Source organism: Acinonyx jubatus, chromosome D2, assembly GCF_027475565.1.
Source record: "Acinonyx jubatus isolate Ajub_Pintada_27869175 chromosome D2, VMU_Ajub_asm_v1.0, whole genome shotgun sequence".
Classification (NCBI taxonomy): domain Eukaryota; kingdom Metazoa; phylum Chordata; class Mammalia; order Carnivora; family Felidae; genus Acinonyx; species Acinonyx jubatus.
The window spans coordinates 75,754,482-75,767,534 of NC_069393.1; the positions used below are offsets into that span (position 1 = coordinate 75,754,482).

General features: G+C 48.5%; 1 protein-coding gene across 10 annotated transcripts in view; it reads right to left on the reverse strand.

The window, feature by feature from the left end:
• Positions 1–13,053, reverse strand: part of FGFR2 (fibroblast growth factor receptor 2) — a 107,942-nt gene that overhangs the window by 14,497 nt on the left and 80,392 nt on the right. For 7 of the 10 annotated variants that reach the window (XM_053207798.1, XM_053207797.1, XM_053207796.1 and 4 more), the window contains 4 exons: positions 9,662–9,812; positions 6,675–6,796; positions 4,241–4,351; positions 2,600–2,790 (listed from right to left, as the gene is read on the reverse strand). In XM_053207798.1, the coding sequence (XP_053063773.1) occupies positions 2,600–2,790; positions 4,241–4,351; positions 6,675–6,796; positions 9,662–9,812 (575 nt within the window). Of the gene's footprint in view, positions 1–2,599; positions 2,791–4,240; positions 4,352–6,674; positions 6,797–9,661; positions 9,814–13,053 lie in introns of all 10 variants that reach the window. The other 3 variants (XM_027063267.2, XM_027063261.2, XM_027063260.2) reach the window with 1 other exon arrangement.

Below are 13,053 nucleotides of genomic sequence, written 5' to 3' on the forward strand. Positions count from 1 at the left end.
GGCCCTTGAAGGGCGCCCGCGCATGTTCAAGGTGCATCCTGGATGGCCCACCAGAATCTATTCCCACTCCCTAGTCCTCCTCGTCCCGATCAGCGGCACCGCCATCCAGTCTCTCCGACCGGAAATCTACTCAGTACCCCGACAGCAAAACAGATCCCACATCAGTGGTCTCCTCCAGTGCCTCCGGGAGCCAAGAAACCCTAACACAAACCACCATCACCTTCCGCAGGACCCCAAGCTTCTAACCCAGCGGTCACGAGCAGCGCGAGAAGGAGCGAGCTTCGCAGCACAAACCCGACCCCGTCAGGCCCCTCCGTGGCTCGCCATGTGCCGGGAGCGCCCGGCCCGGGTCTGGGAGGCCCTGAATCAGCAGGGCCCGCCCGTCTCCAGCCGCATCTCACACCCTGCTCTCAACGTCCCTCCCCAGAAGCCGCACAGCTCTCCCTCCCTATGAGCGCCCACACCCGGCCCCGGGCCCCCCACTGACCTCACACTGCCTGTTTCCTGCACAGCATGCTTCTCAGTCTTTTACATACTTACTTTTAGTCCCACATTTCTTGTTAATCTCTCCTGCTGCCGCCCGAGGTTCCTGCTCCAAGAGGTCCAGGCCTGGAGCCACTCCACCACCCGCTATGGGAATGCTTCCCCCTCTCCCACACAGGGAGGGTCCAGAGTGACCAAGACCTGAGGGTCACAACTGGCAGCCTGCAGGCAGGTCATACTCCCCAGGGTTTTAGTTAGGACTATCTGGAAGCTACAGCAAAGGTGAACTACAACAACGGATACCGACGTTTGCCAGGTTCACCTGTCGCGCTGGTCTTCCTCTCCACACGCAATCCCCCCTGCGCGAACACACTATTTATGCCTGAACCATTCAAAAGTGAGTTGCAGGGGCACCTGGGTGGCTCAGTTGGTTAAGCGGCTGACTTTGGCTCAGGTCACGATCTCGCGGTTTGTGGGCTCGAGCCCCGTGTCGGGCTCTGGGCCGGCAGCTCGGAGCCTGGAGCCTGCTTCGGATTCTGGGTTTCCCTCTCTCTCTGCCCCTCCCCTGCTTGCGCCGTCTCTCTCTCAAAAATAAACAAACGTTAAAAAACAAAAAACGAAAAGTGAGTTACAGACCCCACTGATACTTCACACCTTAATACCTGAGCAAAGATCTACCTTTAACACGAGGCCACTATCACCACCTCCAGATTTAACACGGATCCATCTGGCCATACTACCTAATACGGCCCACATTCAAATTTCAGTTCATAAATGTTCTTGATAAAAGCTGCCCCTCCCCCCTCCCATCCTGAACAAGACCCAGTCCAGGGTCACGCGATTACATGGAGCTGTCCTGTCTCTTAAGTTGCCTTTAATCTGGAACCATCTCCCCAGTACTTTTTGTCTTTCGTGATGCTGACATTGTGAAGCGATGTCTTGTGAAATGTCCCACATTCCGGAGCTGACCGTTTCCTCACGTCAAAGGCTTTTCAGGTGACAAACTCCCCTGGGTTCGTGCACCTGCACACAGAGGCAGGCACCAAACTGTCTCCTAAAACCTACACGGTGAGCGCTTTCTTAGGGGGGAAGAAAAAGATCTGAAAAAGTCTTCAAGTCTGGACTCTCTTGAAACAACAACGACAACAACAACAACAGAACACGTGGTAGCTCTGGCCGGGTTCCGATGTGGCCACAGGAGCGGGGGCGGAGATGTGGCCACCCCTCCCCCGGATCCCTAACGCCATGGGGCCAGGCGCGGGCTGCCTCGCTCACTCACAGGACTTGGCATGGCCGTGACCCAGCCCAGGTCCACGGTGACAGTGGGCCCACGCCCACGAGAGAACCTCGCTTCTTTGGGGACCCGAAGATGGGCTTCAAGCTCCAGCACAGGTAGGCAGTGACCCCACCTCTGCCCAAGGACAAAGTCCTACAACTCTCCCTGCAAAGGGTGAGCTAAGGAAGGGTGTCTTGGGTTATCCAAAACGCCCCAGAGGACATCAGGGCACCTGTCAAACTGCTTTCAAAATAACTCAGATGTTTAAAGTTCCACTGCCAGGGGCATGCTTGGAATGCAGACGGTTCACCTCAGGGGACCTGGCCAACTTCTAACCAGAGGGTCACCCCGCGAGAGGAGACAAAATAAACCCAGATGACATCCAGGACTCAGTGTTACTAAAATATCCCCTCGCCTGATCTCTGTTCTTAGAATATTTAATGCCCTTTCAAACTTGCAACCATAAACCCAACACCCAAAGTCTCCGTCCACCAACTCGGCACAGAACGAATACAGCCAAAAACAATCACCCGCGCCCCCTCGACGCCCGCGGCTCTCTACCGAGAGCTGAATCTCAGGAGAGGAGACACCTTTTCTGCTCATCTATGCAGTCCCTTGACGTTTCTGAGGCTGCTCTGGCTTTGAAAAGAGTTCACTAAGCCCCTGTGTGAATAATGCAGTAAGTATTTTCCAGGTTGTACAAGACATGCAAGGGCCTGACTCAGCAAACGAGCACGTCCAAAGAGCCTGTTTTCTTCACAGGCTTTTTCTTTTTTCTTTTTCTTTTTTTTTTTTTTTAAACTGGAATCTACCCAACTGAGGAGAATGTGAAGGACTCACTTTCTGGGAAGCCAGGTATTCCATGCCTCTCGCCAGCTGGTAGGTGCAGGACACCAAGTCCTTGAAGGTCATCTGCTCCTCGGGGACGCGGTTAATGTCATAGGAGTACTCCATCCCGGGGGGCCTGCGGGCTCGGAGGTATTCCCGGAGGTTGCCCTTCGAGGCGTACTCAACTATGACATAGAGCGGCCCTGCGGACGGAGTAGAGAAAGCAGCTCAGGAAGGCGACTACCCTTCCCAGATCTGCCCCCCCGGGAACCTCAGCACAGTGTGAGCTCTCACAAGCCGGCGCTTTTTTTGTTGAATTTGAACACACGGAAAAGCACACACAAAAACAGGACAACGGCACCTCTCCTCTTCCCCAAAATGCCAATCGACACTTGGTCAAGAGAGCCTCCAAAGTCTTCCAGAAAGAAACAGAGGTACGGCGAGTGCCCCCCTCCTGGCCCTCCTGGAGAGCAATGGCTATCAGAGACCTGTCTCTGCCCGTTCATTTTAAATTATTTTACACACATATATGTACCGATAAGCAATGCACTGGTTTTCAGCACATAAATGCGTCGTGAAGATACGGCTTTGCAACATTTTCCCCCTACGTATTATCCTTGAGGAAGGAACCCAGTCGGGCTGATAAAAAAAAAATCTAGATCATTCCTTTCAATAGCTATATATACATTCTACCATATAAATAGGCCACACTTTATTTATTTCTCTATACTTATGGGCATTTACGTTGCTTCCAGGTTGGTAATAAACAAACGCTTCTGGGTACGCCTCCTTACGCACACGTGCGATCCTTTCTCCGAGGCACAGATCGGAGGTTGGCAAATGACAGCCCGCAGGCCAAATCCTGCCCACTGCCTGTTTTTGCAATTAAATCGTATTGGCACGCAGCCAGGCCCATTCACATCTGCATCATCTGTGGCTGCTTTCTCACTACTGGGCAAACACGAGTCGTGGCCACCGAGACCCACGCTAAAGGCCACCAAACCAAAAATATCTACCATCACCCTCCACGGAAAGTCTCCCGACTCCCGGTATCGACCTAAAAGAGAAGCTGCTGAGGCAAAGATAGGATTTTCAAGTCTATTAATTATCCTCAATCGGAGTCCCAAAGTGCTAGTCAGCTCCCCAATGGGAGAAGCCAGGGCTCTGTCTCCCCCGAGGCAGATAACGTGTCCCTTCCTTCTACTCTCTCCTCTTCTAAGCTAGTCTCGGGAGCTCAGCCATCCGCTGCCCATAGCAAGACATGGCTTCCTCAATCCCCATTTTAAGGCATTTGTCAACCCAAACATAGGGTCTTCTTTTGAGAAATCCCTCTTAGCACCATCAGACAAAACCACAAGGAGCCTGTCCTTTCCGAACACCCTCCAGGTTATGGCCTCAGAACAGCAGGACTCTATAAGGCCCTCCCATCCAAAGCCACCCAACGCCTACCATTCCCCAGTCCCCCAGTACGGTCACAAAGTCCCCTTTGTGTTCATGGCCAGGAACATCTTCCTAAGGGGATTTTTAAAGAGAACTTTCAACATGCACTTGAGGTGCCCTAGGAGCAAGATCCAAAAGTCCAACCGTTTCTAAAATGATGCTAACATTGAAGCGTAAATTATTTGGATGAAAGCATTTTTTCCTCCTACTCACCATCCTGAGTGCAGGCTCCAAGGAGATTTATGATATTTTTGTGTTTTCCAATCATCTTCATCATCTCCATCTCTGACACAAGATCAGAAAGATCCTTCTCTGTGGCATCATCTACAAACATTCGGTAAATTAAAAACCAGTTTCTTTTCTCTTAACCCGTCAGCTGCTGCTGTAAGTCATTGCCAAAAACGTAGTTGAAACAGCATGAAATTGAATTTTAGAACCAGAAAAGACTTTCCAAATCATCTCCTTCATTTTACTGGGAAGGGGGCAAAGGCCCGGACGGGGAACTGCCCTGATCCGTGTCAAATAGCTAATTTGGGGTCAATGAGGTCAAAAGTCAGGACTAGAAATATAGACCTTCTTCTGCTAAAGGCCAATTCTTTTCCAGCAAACCTCACAAATTGCGGGAGCGGGGTGGGGGGAGGTGTTTAAATTCATCATGAAATAATTCCATCCTCTGGCAGATCTAAGGGGCCTCAGAAAAAACCTTATCAAACTTCAAGATGTCTGAAAACAACTGTGAGCGCATCAGGGGTGGGGAGAGGGACCCGGATGAGGTATGTCAAATCACTACAGACTTTCTCTAGACCAAGTGCTGCTAATCCAAGCCCTTGTAGCCCTTAGAAAATTCACAGACAGGTTCAGGGGGCACCTCATAACTGTGTGTGTGTGTGTGTGTGTGTGTGTGTGTGTGTGTGTGTGTGTGCATTCTGAGTGGGCAAAGGCCCATGCCTTCTATAATGGGTTTCTCAAAGGGGGCTGTGATTCTCAACATAAAAGAATTAAAGTTTTCTAAACTTCTGCTCTATAATTTCAAGAAAAGCGTCTTAGGTCCTACAGTCACAGGCTCACAGCTTCTAGAAAGTGGCAAGCCTCTTCCACATGAACCTCTCTGAGCTAATTCAATATGGAACAATCTGCATTTACTAAAACAATGAGATAAGGAAATACGTAGCAGCCTCACTGCAAAAAGCTTTTCAGCTTCACAAAAGGAGGAGCAATGCAATTAACTGACTGGAGGGTAAGACAGACACACAGAGCACAGATAGGGCTGGGATGTTGCTGTGAGCCACCCACTGGCTGTAAAAAAAGGACGCTTGACAGGGCTCTGGGGCTAACGTCTTCCTCCATCCTGAAAGGGAGGACCAACCTGGGTACATCCAAAGAAATAATCCCCCCAGACCTCCACTTCTGAACTCCAGACGCCAAACAGAAGTTCTGCCAAAGGAGGCGGGAAGCCTGGGCCCTCCCCACATGTGCCCTGGCACGTGGCCAGGGGGTGCCAAGGTTGGCTGTTGTGGGGCATGCAGCCCACCACACCTGCCACGCAAGAGGGCCAGGGCGCACGAGACAGGCCCCGGCCACACAAGACGAAAGCCAGAGGGCCACCTCTCTTGGTGGAGCTGAGACACGTGGGGTGGGGGAGCACAGTCTTCCCAGGCATCAAACTCCAACGTGAGGACCTCAAAACGCCCCAGTTTTCTTGGGAGCCATGCAGATCAACAACTTAAAAAAAAAATCATCTTTCTTACTCCTTCCACCTGCTACCTCCCCACACAGGGAGGGACAGGATCATCCCACGACAGCCCATGAAAGAAAGAAAGAGCCTAATTCAGGAAGCATCCACAAATGGGTCAGGCACCCATATTCAAGAACAGGTGTCTCTGCCCAGACACGTGGGAAAAACCGTCCTTTCTAAGATCCCTACAACAGGATTTATAATGTAACCGTTCCCTATAACTCGTCTCATAAAAGAATACTGTGGAGGAAGAAGTTAATGTTTGAAACGCCGTAAGCTCCTTGGACATAGGCATGAAGCAGGGCTAGAAGGTCAGTGCACAGCGACATGTGACGTTCACGTCCCGGGGTAACTGCTCACATGGCCCAGAAGGTTCTGCCCAGCCACTGATCCTGCTGGTGTCGTTTAGCTTTCTAAGGGATTCTCCCAGACTGGTGTCAATTCTGTTTTGTTTCTCTTACAAAACAGAAGGTGTGACCTCCTCTCCCTGCACCCCCTCACTCCCTCCAAAAGGGTCAACCTTCCTTTATTTGTAAGGGAAGGTTTGGGACCCAAATCCAAGAGGCCGATGCTCCTCTAAATTAATCAATCATACGTGAGTTGCTACTTTCTAAGCATCTACAAAAATAGAGGGAATAGGAAATCACGGTCATCACCTAGGAGCTGATGAAGAACAATCTGGGAGGCTACCACTTTCTAACAAAACTGGCTTTTCTTTCTTGTAAGTGCACACAGCTCAAGATAAATCGTCTGTCCGGGATGCTGATTTATATGGAAAACTTCTCAACCCCTAGGTCAACTATGTGCTCTCTGACCCCTGCCATGATAGAGTTCACATGCCACAAAAGGAACATTCTTGATAAGACTTTCCACCCCTTTCCCACCCCCACCCATCCCCCTCACCCCACTCACCTTTCAACATCTTCACTGCCACGGTGACTGCTTCCTTGGGCTTCTCTTTGTCAATCCCCACTGCTTCAGCCATGACCACTTGCCCAAAGCAACCTTCCCCCAGAGGTTTGCCCAGCGTCAGCCTAAATGTGTAAATAGGGGATTAGCACACGGCATCTGGTGAAGGGGTGTAGCGAGGGAAATTCCAGAACTAAATATAAAAATCTTTCAGCGGCTTGCAAAAGCATGGAGCATTTATCATATGGAACTAATGAGACCTGGGGTACACACGCGCTTGAGTATTTTCTTAGTGACGTTTTAGAGAATGTCAATTACGGGTGGAACAGCTATTAAATTTCACATTTGTGTTCACGATTTATTTTCTTTGTGGAAGGTATCCTCGCTAGTGAGGTGGTCAGCTTGCCTAAGTGCTAACAATGCGGAGCTTTTGATCTTGAGCCAATTGAATATTTGTAATTTAGAATGTCTCAAAGAAAAAATGTTAAAGCTGTTCTTATTTTTTTTTTTGTCTCTGTGAAGTGAGGTCTTTAAAATCACTATTATTCAAATACCAATGGATTTTACGGTCACATTCCTGGCCAAGTTACATGATATGAATCTTAAACGCATTTCAAGGAATCTCTAATTTTTCCCTAAAGGAAAAAGAAAATTCTAGAAATTGAGGGGACTCTCTTTTGACCTCACAGTTTAGAAAATCCTTAACTACCCAAAATTAATAATGAAGAAAATCCAGAGTGAACACAAGGAACTGGATTTCTAAGCTCAGAAGCTCGGTGCACACCATACTAATAGCCATAGATTTGTCTCTGGGCATTCTCGAAGCCAAGAGAACAGAGAAATCTTTCGGATACTTATGAATGTGGTTTTTTCACTTAAGCACAACACAGTGAAGTATTAAGCTGCCTTTAGTAAATAAACACTATTTATGATAAGCACACAATAGTTTGCAAAAGCTAAGCAAAGACTGAGGGAGGCGTATGCTATGCTGAGGTCATTCTGTTTCTATCCTGAACTAAAATTAAATTTAATATCTTGGCAGAAAATAAACATTTGCATTGGAAAAATGGCTAATTTATGTCCTATTGCCCCGCTACGACAAGCGTAACAATCCTTTCTTTGTATAACTTCTGCCTCCAATCTAATAAACTGCTTCTAAATAGCCTTCATTCACTGGAAGTCTGCTCCACCTACGTTTGTGCTAAACTCCGTTTTGAAATGCCTAGCGCTCAGATTTTCCGCACCGAGGGTCCTCCCCCAAGGTGGGAGCTAACGGTCAGGCACACACAGACTTCCACTGTTGGCTGCAGCGTCACAGGCGACAAAAACTGTGCACTGAACCTGAGAGCTGGGATTTCTTACGATACGATCACAGCCCCCTAGTTCAGTCCTATTCGTGCAGGAATGTGCATGCCCTCCGACTGGTACACTCAAACGAGGGAGTGAAGTGGCTTGGTGAGAAACAACCCCGTTCTCGTTCCACCTTCTCCAGGGAAGGGAACCACACCTTGTGTTTTCTCTGATGCCTCCCCGGTTATTGTTCAAGAAACAAGTCCCGAATGAAGAATGGTCTTTTCGCTACAGGACACAAACACACTGGAAATTACCTCCATTAGCTCTCTTGACAGAGTGACACCTGTATAATTATTTTTGGTCCTAGCTTATGGCACACATTAGTATCTCGAAATTGGCTGCTGGGAAACAAAACTGGTGTGGAGTTGGGTGAATCGAAATCACGGGTGCCACGTAAGCTACCTCTCTTCCCAAAGAGAGCTCATCATACCCAGTCTCTAGAAAAGCTTATCTTGGTACCTCCAAGTTTGTGTAGGAGTTTCTTTGATTGTAATTAAACACTTCTCTGACTTAACTTTAGGGAGATAACTGCAAATGCCAAGACAGACAGGGAGTGAAAGCTGTATCCAAGCCAGGCAAGAGGTTACGGCAGGTGAGGGAATGTAGACGTATAGTCTGGGATGTCCACCTTCTACTATTCCCAATGTTCAGATTCGAACGACTACAACAAGTGAGCTGACGGTCTTCAAGGACCGTCATACTTCGTCTTCTGGGCAGGACCAGAAACAGAGGGCTGGGAGCACAAGATCTGCCTCACAGACTCTCTGCCTGGCCCCACCATCTTCTTGATGTTTGTGGTTCAGAGCTCTCAGCCTACCCGTACAGGAAGGGAAACACAAGGCAGGGAAACTCAGAAGCCAAGAATTGTGCTCAGTCCTGGGAGGTCAATACTATGATCTTTAGTTTATAAAAATGGAAGTTCAGAAAATCAAGGTTGCCTAGCCACTGGCTAGCTGAACCAGGATTCAGATCCGGTCCAAGAGAGCCCAAATACGTGGACATCAAGCCAGATCAAGAGATAAACAGCTCCCGGTAATGCCTTCCACAGAGCCCGGGTGGGCATGCTGATTAGAACAAACATCTGATCAGAACACCTCCACACCATCCACTAAGGAAAATACTATGGACCACGGGAAATTTGATGTCAGATACCATATTTGAACCATTTCAGCCCCATATTACATGAATAACCATTAAAAACAGCCAACACTGAGTGAAGACTCCTAGGGCAATTTGCATTTTACATCTAATTGCTCCGAAGAAATGGACTACAGAACAGTCATGTTCTAATCACCAGCGGCTGGAAGGTCACATGTGTTTTTATAAGTGGGATATTTAGTCCATGTGACTGGGTATGAATGATCTAAACAGTAAAAAAAAAAAAAAAAATGCTAACAAGGTACCATCTTGTTTGGAGACCAGCCATGCCTAGTAGCTGTTTTTAAAGAACGATTAAAAGTGAGAGAATCAATTCTTTTCTTTTTCAGGAGGTGGTTAGAAATACAACCTCACTCACTCCTGTTGACATCGTCAGACATGACCTTTGCAGTTAAGGACCATAAAAAGAAAATGTCAATCCAACATCCCCATTTAGACCTAAGTCTCCATCTGGGGATGTGTCCAATGGAAATACTCACTTATCTCTTGGAAACTCCCACTTTGGGTCTTCTGGAAGTTCATACTCGGAGACCCCTGCCAGCATGGGGGTGTCTGCCGTTGAGGAGAGGCGTGTGGTTATCCTCACCAGCGGGGTGTTGGAGTTCATGGAGGAGCTGGACTCGGCAGAAACCTGGATACAAAATGCAAAGACACAGATGTAATCCTGGCTCCACCTGAGAAGGCTGGCAGCCGGCCAGGGCCCAGCCAGATGGTCGATTCTTAGGAAGAAAGGTGGGAGGGCCGGCCAAAGTCAAGAATCAGATTCCAGCTCCTCTGTCTTCCTATCTCGGCAGCACCACATCTCACCCACCTCCCATGCTCCCAAGACCGGGTTTGCAAACATCTTTAGACAGCACCCGGTCAAAATAGAAGTCATCTTTCTGTCCGAATTCCTCACAACAGCCACCTGAGGACACAACAACAACCCCATGAGCTTCATTACTGCCTTGTTACCTGGAGCCCCGGAGCCCCACGTGACCAATCTCCCCATACACCAGCTCATATCATGAATCAATTCTGTGCCTGTGAAATTCCGTAAAAATTTTTTGTTAGACAATCAGCTCTCCGATACGGCGTCTGTCTTTTGGAACGAAAAGCCAAGCGTCTCAAGGAACTAGCTCTAGGATTTGAATGTGAAGGGCATCCCATAGCTCCAAGGGTCTTAATTCAAGGTAACCAGAGACCCAGGCACTGAGGGCCATTCTCTGCTTCCCCCCTAGTCCTTCTGGGAACCGGTGACGCCCAGGCCATTCGACGGAAATCAACTGCCTCTTTGTAGAGACTGATGGATTGAAAGCATGGGGCGAAGAGTCAAGGAGAAAAAAAAAAATGCATCCTTGTATTCATAATCATGTGGGAAATCTCCTCTTCCATCTGAAGACTGCAAGGGCTACACCGAGTTTTCTCATTCACCCCCCAACCATTTCAGTCTGCGTCTGACAAAACGGTTACTTCTTAAATACGGTGTCTTTCCTGGGCTAGTTTCTATAAGGAAAACACATGTGGAGCCCACTTGAAGGCCAATCCCGAGGATGACTACACCATCCTGGTACAACTGTGGGCTGCTTGACCACCACCTCACTCTAAACCATGAACAAGACTTTGGCTCAAGAAAGTTGGAACATGAGGCTTAACGTGGTCCATCAAAGCAGCCCGCAGTTCCTCTCTGGTTCTGTCCCCTGCAAGACTGCCCAGGTCAACAGGACTCTCCAGCTACGCTTACAAACACACCTTTTCTTTTTTTTTTTTTAAGTTGTATTTATTTATTTTTTGAGAGAGAGAATGAGCGGGGGAAGGGCAGAGAGAGGGGGACAGAAGATCCGAAGCAGGCTTTGTGCTGACAGCAGAGAGCCTGATGTGGGGCTCAAACTCACAAACTATGAGACCATGACCAGAGCTGAGGCCAGACACATAACCAACTGAACCACCCCGGCGCCCCCAAACATACCTTTGAAGTTAAGGTGGCAAAGACCGAGGGCAGATAAACATACTTAGTTGCGATGACCTTTCGCAAGGTAGAGTTTGAACCATTCCCGCCGGGAACAGGAAGACCCATACTTTCCTGAGACAAAAATCTTCATTCTCTCCTTTGTAAGCCCAAAGTGCCCTGAAGGCAGGGAGAAATCCAAGAAGAGCCCAAGAATGGACTGAGGTGGGGGTTTGAGGTGGAGTCATTTTAGGAATAGGAAGTTGGTTTCGGTATTAAAATAAAGATGTATGGAGTGCCTGTTTGGCTCAGTCAGTTAAGCATCCGACTCTAGATTTCAGGTCATGATCTCACGGTTCCAGGGATCGATCCCCACATCGGGCTTTGTGCTAACAGCTCAGAGCTTCCTTGGGATTCTTTCACCCTCTCTCTCTGCCCCTCCCCTGCTCATAGCTCACCCTCTCTCTCTCTCTCAAAAATAAATAAAATAAATAAAAAATAAAATGAAGACGTATGGGATTTTTAACCCAGAATTTCTATCATCTTTTAAAACGTACAAGAGAACACTTCTGAGCCCTTCTGAGCGGTCTTTTGACAGGGGCATTTACTCTTAAGCTTTACATGCAGAGTATGAGCAAAGTTATTCGCTGGAAGCAATTTAAAAATAACTTTTTAAAAAGGAGCTGAAGAATCGTAACTTTTGGAGCTGAGAAAGACCTCACGGATAGACTCGGCTCCAAGAGGCTGAGGCCTCACACCCAAGTGTCTAAGCACTCAAATGGCAGGAGGAGGAAAGGACAAAAGGTAACTGTGTGAACTCCCGTGGAATCCAGTCCTGCTCCCCACTAATGCCAGGGACTAGGCAGGGACGGCACCCTGGCCAAACAGACAACCGGGAACACCCCCTCCAGACTCCACATGGGCCCCAACTCACTGCGCTACACGGCCTCAGTACAGCGCTCTCAGAAACCAGGGTCTCTCAAAAAACATCAAGATGTACACAGTTTTCAGCGACCACACAAACATCCTGAGCTCCATCCGCGGAGAAGGAATCAGAAAGATTCAGGACTGGGTTTGGCCAAAGATGCTTCCCCAAACCCTAGCACCCTGCACCAAGGCCATGTGCTATGGATACAGAAGGAGGCTGGTGTTGTCAAAGACAAAATGGTCTGCCGGAACGTTCTCCCACACAAAGAGGCAAAGGTCACCATTCACGGCAATGGGAACTTGTCCCTGAGGGTCACAGGCAACAAGAACCAACCAGACTTGGAAAAGTCAGTCTCGGGACGAGACGATACAGGCCCCCAACGGCCGCGGTCTGGCAAATCCTGCAGCCAGGACTCTCTCTGCGAGGCCAGCCGTGTAGTCTGTCATCATCAGACCCGCAGGAATTCCACCATTCCACTATCGCTGTATCTGGTGTGCTGCCATCGATGACGATGAGGGGAAACCCCACGGAGAAGTAAGAGGGGGCACAGTTCTGGGTAAAGAGGCATGTCCTCAAAACTCTGCTTTTAGCAGCAGCAAGGAGTACAGGGTATGGCATAGGAGAGCGGCCTCCCCATGTGGGGCGTGAGAACACAACCTTTTTTTTTTTTTTTTAACTTTCAGGAATGATATAGAAGAGATTGAATAGCGGCTAACCTTCGGGGGGAGAGAGAGAGAGAGGACTCACAGTTGAGGGAAGGGGCAGAACTCATCTTACCTCAGAACTTTCCAAGTCGTTTGAGTTTTATCACCAGGCATATGTATTTCTTTTTATGTTTTAGAAAAAGCACTTTTTTTTTTTTAACGTTTATTCATTTTTGAGAGACAGAAAGAGACAGAGCATGAGCGGGGAAGGGGCAGAGAGAGAGGGAGACACAGGATCTGAAGCAGGTTCCAGGCTCTGAGCTGTCAGAGCACAGAGCCCGATGCGGGGCTCGAACCCACGAACTGTGAGAT